The 11,234-nt window shown below is 38.8% G+C and overlaps 1 protein-coding gene across 1 annotated transcript in view; it reads left to right on the forward strand.

Moving 5' to 3' along the window:
- l2hgdh (L-2-hydroxyglutarate dehydrogenase) overlaps window positions 1–9,365 on the forward strand; it is a 19,931-nt gene extending 10,566 nt beyond the window's left edge. Inside the window, exons 8-10 of the mRNA XM_062041219.1 lie at window positions 1,960–2,117; window positions 8,644–8,775; window positions 8,854–9,365. Of these exons, the coding sequence (XP_061897203.1) occupies window positions 1,960–2,117; window positions 8,644–8,775; window positions 8,854–9,049 (486 nt within the window). The 3' untranslated portion in view covers window positions 9,050–9,365. The remainder of the gene's footprint in view (window positions 1–1,959; window positions 2,118–8,643; window positions 8,776–8,853) is intronic.
- The last annotated feature ends 1,869 nt before the right edge of the window (window positions 9,366–11,234 follow it).

Genomic DNA, 11,234 nt, shown 5'->3' on the forward strand with positions numbered 1-11,234 from the left:
CAATTTAATTATATTTTTAAAATATTTCAGTTGAGTGGATGATAGAAAATTGCTATTATTGTTTTTTTCTTTGAAGTAAATTTAGCCCACTTTTGCTAAAATAGAAAATATAGGCTACTGATGGTGCCTTGAATACCGGTTTCTTTCATTTAATGTTCATGTTATGGGGATTTTTATATAAAGGAAATGTGTCTTTTGTGTCTGTTGAAAATTAAAGATTACTGACAGAGCCATAAGAAAATATTGCTTTATTTATCTGATCATATTGGAATATATTTGTTAGGTTTTCAGTAGGTTCAATTAGGTTCACTAGACTATATGCGTCATTTAAAAATTTTTCAATGAACATTCGAACAGTCCGGCCCTCGGCTTGTAGCTAAATTTTTTATTTGGCCCTCCGTCCATTTGACTTTGACACCCCTGCTCTAGGACATAGTTTTTGTTTTGCAACATCATTTTTGTTGGGAGTGCAAAGTAAAAACAGAATCTATGTGGCTTGGCATTGTTTTTCTGAAATAAGCAGGGGCGTTCTTGAAAAAGATGTGGCTTGGATGGCAACATATGTTGCTGTATGTACCTTTCAGCATTAATGGTGCCTTCACAGATGTGTAAGTGTTATGTACAGGAGGGAGTAGACGGCACAGACACAAGGGGGCGTAGATTTATTTATATACATACAATATATATATATATATATACACGCATTTTTAATGGGAGACAGGTCTGGATTACAGGCAGGCCAGTCTAGTACCCGCACTCTTTTACTGTGAAGCCACGCTGTTGTAACACGTGGCTTGGCATTTTCTTGCTGAAATAAGCAGGGGCGTCCATGATAACGTTGCTTGGATGGCAACATATGTTGCTCCAAAACCTGTATGTACCTTTCAGCATTAATGGCGCCTTCACAGATGTGTAAGTTACCCATGTCTTGGGCACTAATACACCCCCATACCATCACACATGCTGGCTTTTACACTTTGCGCCGATAACAATCCGGATGGTTCTTTTCCTCTTTGGTCCAGAGGACACGACGTCCACAGTTTCCAAAAACAATTTGAAAATGTGGACTCGTCAGACCACAGAACACTTTTCCACTTTGTATCAGCCCATCTTAGATGAACTCGGGCCCAGCGTAGCCGGCGGCGTTTCTGGGTGTTGTTGATAAAATGGCTTTGGTTTTCCATAGTAGAGTTTTAACTTGCACTTACAGATGTAGCGACGAACTGTAGTTACTGACAGTGGTTTTCTGAAGTGTTCCTGAGCCCATGTGGTGATATCCTTTACACACTGATGTCACTTTTTGATGCAGTACCGCCTGAGGGATCCGAGGTCACGGGCATTGTCGCTTACGTGCAGTGATTTCTCCAAATTCTCTGAACCTTTTGATGATATTACGGAGCGTAGATGGTGAAATCCCTAAATTCCTTGCAATAGCTGGTTGAGAAATGTTGTTCTTAAACAATTTGCTCAGGCATTTGTTGACAAAGTGGTGACCCTCGCCCCGTCCTTGTTTGTGAATGACTGAGCATTTCACGGAAGCTGCTTTTATACCCAATCATGGCACCCACCTGTTCCCAATCAGCCTGTTCACCTGTGGGGTGTTCCAAATAAGTCTTTGATGAGCATTCCTCAACTTTCTCAGTCTTTTTTGCCACTTGTGCCAGCTTCTTTGAAACATGTTGCAAGCATTAAATTCCAAATGAGCTAATATTTGCAAAAAAATAAGTATAATATAAGTTGAAAAGGATTAGCAAATCATTGTATTCTGTTTTTATTTACCATTTACACAACGTGACAACTTCACTGCTTTTGGGCTTGGTAATTATAAATGTGATAAATGATCATGTTACACAAATTGTTAAGACAAACAAGTGCAATTAAATAAAGACAATAGGTAAAAACAGTTCATGATAAGTAACAGGAAACGATGATGTGATGATGTCATGGCGTGTGTTCCAGGTGCCCGATCCCCGCTTCCCCTTCCTGGGGGTCCACTTCACGCCGCGCATGGACGGCAACATTTGGCTCGGCCCCAACGCCGTGCTGGCCTTCAAGAGGGAAGGCTACAAAGTCTACGACGTCAACGTGAGGGACATGGCCGACGCCCTCTCCTTCAGGTCAGAACCGCACTCACACTGGCCACAACATTAGGTACCCCTGCAGACCCAAAAAGAGATCCGGTCCGACTACTCACGACGCTGTCCCCCTGGTGGCGGTTTGTCGTGGCTTCCATTTCTGGTTCTGTGGTTATCATCACACTTTCCTCCCTGCCATTACTTGAAGCCTACCGTATTTTCCGCACTATAAGGCGCACCGGATTATAAGGCGCACCTTCCTTGAATGGCCTATTTTAAAACTTTGTTCATATATAAGGTGCACCGCATTATAAGGCGCATAGAATAGACGCTACAGTAGAGGCTGGGGTTGAGAGACCTGTTGTGGCTCAATATTGGTCCATATATAAGGCGCACCGGATTATAAGGCGCACCTCCAATGAATGGCCTATTTTAAAACTTTGTTCATATATAAGGCGCATAGAATAGACGCTACAGTAGAGGCTGGGGTTGCGAGACCTGTTGTGGCTCAATATTGGTCCATATATAAGGCGCACCGGATTATAAGGCGCACCTTCAATGAATGGCCTATTTTAAAACGTTCATATATAAGGCGCACCGCATTATAAGGTGCATAGGATAGACGCTACAGTAGAGGCTGGGGTTGCGAGACCTGTTGTGGCTCAATATTGGCCCATATATAAGGCGCACTGGATTATAAGGCGCACCTTCAATGAATGGCCTATTTTAAAACGTTGTTCATATATAAGGTGCACCGCATTATAAGGTGCATAGAATAGACGCTACAGTAGAGGCTGGGGTTGAGAGACCAGTTGTGGCTCAATATTGGTCCATATATAAGGCGCACCGGATTATAAGGTGCATAGAATAGACGCTACAGTAGAGGCTGGGGTTGAGAGACCTGTTGTGGCTCAATATTGGTCCATATTTAAGGCGCACCGGATTATAAGGCGCACCTCCAATGAATGGCCTATTTTATAACTTTGTTCATATATAAGGTGCACCGCATTATAAGGCGCATAGAATAGACGCTACAGTAGAGGCTGGGGTTGAGAGACCTGTTGTGGCTCAATATTGGTCCATATATAAGGCGCACCGGATTATAAGGTGCATAGAATAGACGCTACAGTAGAGGCTGGGGTTGAGAGACCTGTTGTGGCTCAATATTGGTCCATATATAAGGCGCACCGGATTATAAGGTGCATAGAATAGACGCTACAGTAGAGGCTGGGGTTGAGAGACCTGTTGTGGCTCAATATTGGTCCATATTTAAGGCGCACCAGATTATAAGGCGCACCTCCAATGAATGGCCTATTTTAAAACTTTGTTCATATATAAGGTGCACCGCATTATAAGGCGCATAGAATAGACGCTACAGTAGAGGCTGGGGTTGAGAGACCTGTTGTGGCTCAATATTGGTCCATATTTAAGGCGCACCGGATTATAAGGCGCACCTCCAATGAATGGCCTATTTTAAAGCTTTGTTCATATATAAGGCGCACCGCATAAAAAGGCGCATAGAATAGACGCTACAGTAGAGGCTGGGGTTGAGAGACCTGTTGTGGCTCAATATTGGTCCATATATAAGGCGCACCGGATTATAAGGTGCATAGAATAGACGCTACAGTAGAGGCTGGGGTTGAGAGACCTGTTGTGGCTCAATATTGGTCCATATATAAGGCGCACCGGATTATAAGGTGCATAGAATAGACGCTACAGTAGAGGCTGGGGTTGAGAGACCTGTTGTGGCTCAATATTGGTCCATATTTAAGGCGCACCAGATTATAAGGCGCACCTCCAATGAATGGCCTATTTTAAAACTTTGTTCATATATAAGGTGCACCGCATTATAAGGCGCATAGAATAGACGCTACAGTAGAGGCTGGGGTTGAGAGACCTGTTGTGGCTCAATATTGGTCCATATTTAAGGCGCACCAGATTATAAGGCGCACCTCCAATGAATGGCCTATTTTAAAGCTTTGTTCATATATAAGGCGCACCGCATAAAAAGGCGCATAGAATAGACGCTACAGTAGAGGCTGGGGTTGAGAGACCTGTTGTGGCTCAATATTGGTCCATATATAAGGCGCACCTTCAATGAATGGCCTATTTTAAAACGTTCATATATAAGGTGCACCGCATTATAAGGCGCATTGAATACACGCTACAGTAGAGGCTGGGGTTGCGAGACCTGTTGTGGCTCAATATTGGTCCATATATAAGGCGCACCGGATTATAAGGCGCACCTTCAATGAATGGCCTGTTTTAAAACGTTGTTCATATATAAGGCGCACCGCATTATAAGGTGCATAGAATAGACGCTACAGTAGAGGCTGGGGTTGAGAGACCTGTTGTGGCTCAATATTGGTCCATATATAAGGCGCACCTTCAATGAATGGCCTATTTTAAAACGTTCATTTATAAGGTGCACCGCATTATAAGGCGCATTGAATACACGCTACAGTAGAGGCTGGGGTTGCGAGACCTGTTGTGGCTCAATATTGGTCCATATATAAGGCGCACCGGATTATAAGGCGCACCTTCAATGAATGGCCTATTTTAAAACGTTGTTCATATATAAGGCGCACCGCATTATAAGGTGCATAGAATAGACGCTACAGTAGAGGCTGGGGTTGAGAGACCTGTTGTGGCTCAATATTGGTCCATATTTAAGGCGCACCGGATTATAAGGCGCACCTCCAATGAATGGCCTATTTTAAAACTTTGTTCATATATAAGGCGCACCGCATTATAAGGCGCATAGAATAGACGCTACAGTAGAGGCTGGGGTTGAGAGACCTGTTGTGGCTCAATATTGGTCCATATATAAGGCGCACCGGATTATAAGGTGCATAGGATAGACGCTACAGTAGAGGCTGGGGTTGAGAGACCTGTTGTGGCTCAATATTGGTCCATATATAAGGCGCACCGGATTATAAGGTGCATAGAATAGACGCTCAAGTAGAGGCTGGGGTTGAGAGACCTGTTGTGGCTCAATATTGGTCCATATTTAAGGCGCACCGGATTATAAGGCGCACCTCCAATGAATGGCCTATTTTAAAACTTTGTTCATATATAAGGCGCACCGCATTATAAGGCGCATAGAATAGACGCTACAGTAGAGGCTGGGGTTGAGAGACCTGTTGTGGCTCAATATTGGTCCATATATAAGGCGCACCTTCAATGAATGGCCTATTTTAAAACGTTCATATATAAGGTGCACCGCATTATAAGGCGCATTGAATACACGCTACAGTAGAGGCTGGGGTTGCGAGACCTGTTGTGGCTCAATATTGGTCCATATATAAGGCGCAGCGGATTATAAGGCGCACCTCCAATGAATGGCCTATTTTAAAACGTTCATATATAAGGTGCACCGCATTATAAGGCGCATAGAATAGACGCTACAGTAGAAGCTGGGGTTGGGAGACCTGTTGTGGCTCAATATTGGTCCATATATAAGGCGCACCGGATTATAAGGTGCATAGAATAGACGCTACAGTAGAGGCTGGGGTTGAGAGACCTGTTGTGGCTCAATATTGGTCCATATATAAGGCGCACCGGATTATAAGGTGCATAGAATAGATGCTACAGTAGAGGCTGGGGTTGAGAGACCTGTTGTGGCTCAATATTGGTCCATATTTAAGGCGCAGCGGATTATAAGGTGCATAGAATAGACGCTACAGTAGAGGCTGGGGTTGAGAGACCTGTTGTGGCTCAATATTGGTCCATATTTAAGGCGCAGCGGATTATAAGGCGCACCTCCAATGAATGGCCTATTTTAAAACTTTGTTCATATATAAGGCGCACCGCATTATAAGGCGCATAGAATAGACGCTACAGTAGAGGCTGGGGTTGAGAGACCTGTTGTGGCTCAATATTGGTCCATATATAAGGCGCACCTTCAATGAATGGCCTATTTTAAAACGTTCATATATAAGGTGCACCGCATTATAAGGCACATTGAATACACGCTACAGTAGAGGCTGGGGTTGCGAGACCTGTTGTGGCTCAATATTGGTCCATATATAAGGCGCAGCGGATTATAAGGCGCACCTCCAATGAATGGCCTATTTTAAAACGTTCATATATAAGGTGCACCGCATTATAAGGCGCATTGAATACACGCTACAGTAGAGGCTGGGGTTGCGAGACCTGTTGTGGCTCAATATTGGTCCATATATAAGGCGCACTGTTAGCTTTTGAGAAAATTGGAGGTTTTTAGGTGCGCCTTATAGTGCGGAAAATACGGTACTTTAAAGCAGCAGAAGCCAAATAAAAAGCACAACACTTGTGAAGTCCTGCAGGTTATTAGGCAGAATTGTCCAGAACAATTTTCAATTTAAGTACTTTTGGGTGGTTCTGCTGTATTATTTGTAAAAAGCCACATTTCCTGCTCTTTTATTCACCTCATGTAGTGGCGGCCAAGAGCACGGGAGATAGGTAGGTTGCTATTCCCTCAATTAAATACAATTATTTCTAATGTCTTCAATTTTAAAAATGATTTAGAGTGCATGAGAAATTGGAAATGTATTTTCTAGACCAGGGATGTCAAAGTGGTTGTCATTGAGGGCCACATGGCAGTCAGCAGAGGTATAGCTATTTAGTATACTACTAAAGTTTAAAAGGTATGCGATTTCAAGCAGTACATGTATTTTTTCTGTCAAAATGAACATCAATGACATGAAGTGAGAAAATATGACGCACTTTGTTGACACATTTCATTTCCAGCTGTGTGCAGGCCAAATTAAAGTTAAAGTACCAATGATTGTCACACACACACTAGGTGTAATGAAATGTGTCCTCTGCATTTGACCCATCACCCTTGATCACCCCCTGGGAGGTGAGGGGAGCAGTGGGCAGCAGCGGTGGCCGCGCCCGGGAATCATTTTTGGTGATTTAACCCCCAATTCCAACCCTTGATGCTGAGTGCCAAGCAGGGAGGTAATGGGTCCCATTTTTATAGTCTTTGGTATGACTCGGCCGGGGTTTGAACTCACGACCTACCGATCGCAGGGCGGACACTCTAACCACTAGGCCACTGAGAATGATGTGGCGGGCCAGATCTGACTCCCGGGCCTTGAGTTTGACACCTGGTGTTCTAGACCAGTGGTCTAAAAACCACTGGGCCGCACAAGAAGTTAAAAAAAAAAAAATTTAAATAAAAAAAAAAAAAAATTAAATCAACATAAAAAACACAATATATACATTATATATCAATATAAATCAATACAGTCTGCAGGGATACAGTCCGTAAGCACACATGATTGTATTTCTTTATGACAAAAAAAAAAAAATTTTTTTTTTTTTTACTAAACCCCCCCCCAACATAAAAACACAATATATACATTATATATCAATATAGATCAATACAGTCTGCGGCCCGGTACCAATCGGTCCGCGGACCGGTACCGGGCCGCACAAGAAATTTAAAAAAAATATATATATATATATATATTTTTTTTTTTAATGAAATCAACATAAAAACACAATATATACATTATATATCAATATAGATCAATACAGTCTGCGGCCCGGTACCAATCGGTCCGCGGACCGGTACCGGGCCGCACAAGAAATAAAAAATACAAAATAAATACATTTTTTTTTTTTTTTTTTTTTTTATGAAATCAACATAAAAACACAATATATACATTATATATCAATATAGATCAATACAGTCTGCGGCCCGGTACCAATCGGTCCGCGGACCGGTACCGGGCCGCACAAAAAATTTATTAAAAAAAAAAATTAAATTTTTTTTTTTTTTTTTTAATGAAATCAACATAAAAACACAATATATACATTATATATCAATATAGATAAATACAGTCTGCGGCCCGGTACCAATCGGTCCGCGGACCGGTACCGGGCCGCACAAGAAATAAAAAATAAAAAATAATAATAATATTTTTTTATTTTTTTTATTTTTTAATGAAATCAACATAAAAACACAATATATACATTATATATCAATATAGATCAATACAGTCTGCGGCCCGGTACCAATCGGTCCGCGGACCGGTACCGGGCCGCACAAGAAATTTAAAAAAAAAAAAAAATACATTTTTTTATTTTTTTTATTTTTTTAATGAAATCAACATAAAAACACAATATATACATTATATATCAATATAGATAAATACAGTCTGCGGCCCGGTACCAATCGGTCCGTGGACCGGTACCGGGCCGCACAAAAAATTTATTAAAAAAAAAATAATAATTTTTTTTTTTTTTTTAATGAAATCAACATAAAAACACAATATATACATTATATATCAATATAGATCAATACAGTCTGCGGCCCGGTACCAATCGGCCCGGTGGTTGGGGACCACTGTTCTAGACTATAGAGCGCACCGGTATATAAAGTGCACCCACTACATTTTAGGGGGAAAAATACGCTGCAGATATATACGATGTGAAAAGAGGTATTTACACAGAATTATTTAGTAAATGTTTATTTACAGCCCTTAATTGTTTCCAAAGTGTGTCTGTGACAGGGCAGTAAAATGGCCGATGAAACAAAACACTGTGTGGTATTTATGACATTTTCTTGTTGCGTCAGAGGTCTTCAGAAGTTGGTGCTGAGGAACATGACGTACGGCGTGGGAGAGATGTACCGAGGCATCTTCATCGGCGCCCAGGTCAAACTCCTGCAGAAATATATTCCGGAAATTTCCTCAAGCGACGTTCTCAGGTGAACTAATCGATCGTGTTCGGAAACCTGGCCATCAATTGGGGTTTTTTTTTTCTCACCCTGAGCCCGCCTCTCTAGGGGTCCGTCCGGGGTCCGTGCCCAGGCGCTGGACCGCGACGGCAACCTGGTGGACGACTTTGTGTTCGACGGCGGCGTGGGCGACGTGGGCAGCAGGGTGCTGCACGTGCGCAACGCCCCCTCGCCCGCCGCCACCTCCTCGCTCGCCATCGGCGAGATGATCGCCGACGAGGTGGAGAGCCGCTTTGCGCTGTGACCTCCACGCCTTCCACCAAAAAAAAAACAACCAAAAAAACGCTGTCTGGTCGCCATGGAGACATCTTTATTGCAACGCCAGCCTTAATTTGCTGACTCAGCGTAGTGACACCTTGTGAACAAATGGGTTTTATCAGTATTTTTAAGTTTCTACGGAGCCCCTAAAGGGACATGGGGGGAATGTTTTTTTTATCATTTAAAAAAAAAATATATATATTTTTTTTAGATATGTATCTTGTGCGCACGAGAAACTTTCTCAAGCGCACAAAAAACTTTTTATATAGTTATAAAATAATTTTAAAAATTATATATATATATTTTTTTTAGACATGTATCTCTTGCGCATGAGATACATGTCTAAAAAAAATAAATTAATAAAATATATATATATTTTTTATAACTTTATAAAAAGTTTCTTGTGCGCACGAGATACATGTCTAAAAAAAATAAATTAATAAAATATATATATATTTTTTATAACTTTATAAAAAGTTTCTTGTGCGCACGAGATACATGTCTAAAAAAAAATTAAAAAAAAATAAAAAATTGTTTTCCCCCTTGTCCCTTTAGGGGGCTCCGTAAGTTTCTGTTGGGTTTGAATGTTTTAAAAAGTTCCAAATTGACAGTAAGTGTCCTCGCCTTGCTTTGTAAGTTACGCAATCCACAAAATGAAGGACGCTCATGAAGCCATGTGTCAGTCATGTGACTTCAAAACTACATTTGGACTGACAAATGAATATTACTGTATTTTTATACAATAAATACTATTTTCAATTGCTGATGTTACACCATACTATTTATTTGCTGTAAAACGTGACATGACAATGTTTACTAAAAGTATGAAAAATAACATTTATATCATCCATGTTTACTGACAAAGTATGAAAAATAACATTTATATCATCAATGTTTTTTGACAAAGTATGAAAAATAACATTAAAATTATCAATGTGTACTGACAAAAGTATAAAAAATGACATTTATATCATCAATGTTTACTAACAAAGTATGAAAAATAACATCATCAATGTTTACTAACAAAGTATGAAAAATAACATTTATTTCATCAATGTTTACTAACAAAGTATGAAAAATAACATTTTTATCAATAATGTTTACTGACAAAGTATGAAAAATAACATTAATATCATCAATGTTTACTAAAAGTATGAAAAATAACATTTATATCATCAATGTTTACTAACAAAGTATGAAAAATAACATTAATATCATCAATGTTTACTAACAAAGTATGAAAAATAACATTAATATCATCATTGTTTACAAACAAAGTATGAAAAATAACATTAATATCATCAATGTTTACAAAGTATGAAAAATAACATTTATATCATCAATATTTACTGACAAAGTATGAAAAATAACATTAATATCATCAATGTTTACTGACAAAGTATGAAAAATAACATTTATATCATCAATGTTTACTAACAAAGTATGAAAAATAACATTAATATCATCAATGTTTACTAACAAAGTATGAAAAATAACATTTATTTCATCAATGTTTACTAACAAAGTATGAAAAATAACATTTTTATCAATAATGTTTACTGACAAAGTATGAAAAATAACATTAATATCACCAATGTTTACTAAAAGTATGAAAAATAACATTAATATCATCATTGTTTACAAACAAAGTATGAAAAATAACAATATCATCAATGTTTACTAACAAAGTATGAAAAATAACATTAATATCATCAATGTTTACAAAGTATGAAAAATAACATTTATATCATCAATGTTTACTAACAAAGTATGAAAAATAACATTATCATCAATGTTTACTAACAAACTATGAAAAATAACATTTATTTCATCAATGTTTACTAACAAAGTATGAAAAATAACATTTATATCAATAATGTTTACTGACAAAGTATGAAAAATAACATTTATATCAATAATGTTTACTGACAAAGTATGAAAAATAACATTTATATCATCAATGTTTACTAACAAAATATGAAAAATAACATTAATATCAATGTTTACTAACAAAGTATGAAAAATAACATTTATTTCATCAATGTTTACTAACAAAGTATGAAAAATAACATTTTTATCAATAATGTTTACTGACAAAGTATGAAAAATAACATTAATATCATCAATGTTTACTGAAAGTATGAAAAATAACATTAATATCATCATTGTTT

Source organism: Entelurus aequoreus, linkage group LG03 (genome assembly GCF_033978785.1).
Source record: "Entelurus aequoreus isolate RoL-2023_Sb linkage group LG03, RoL_Eaeq_v1.1, whole genome shotgun sequence".
Classification (NCBI taxonomy): domain Eukaryota; kingdom Metazoa; phylum Chordata; class Actinopteri; order Syngnathiformes; family Syngnathidae; genus Entelurus; species Entelurus aequoreus.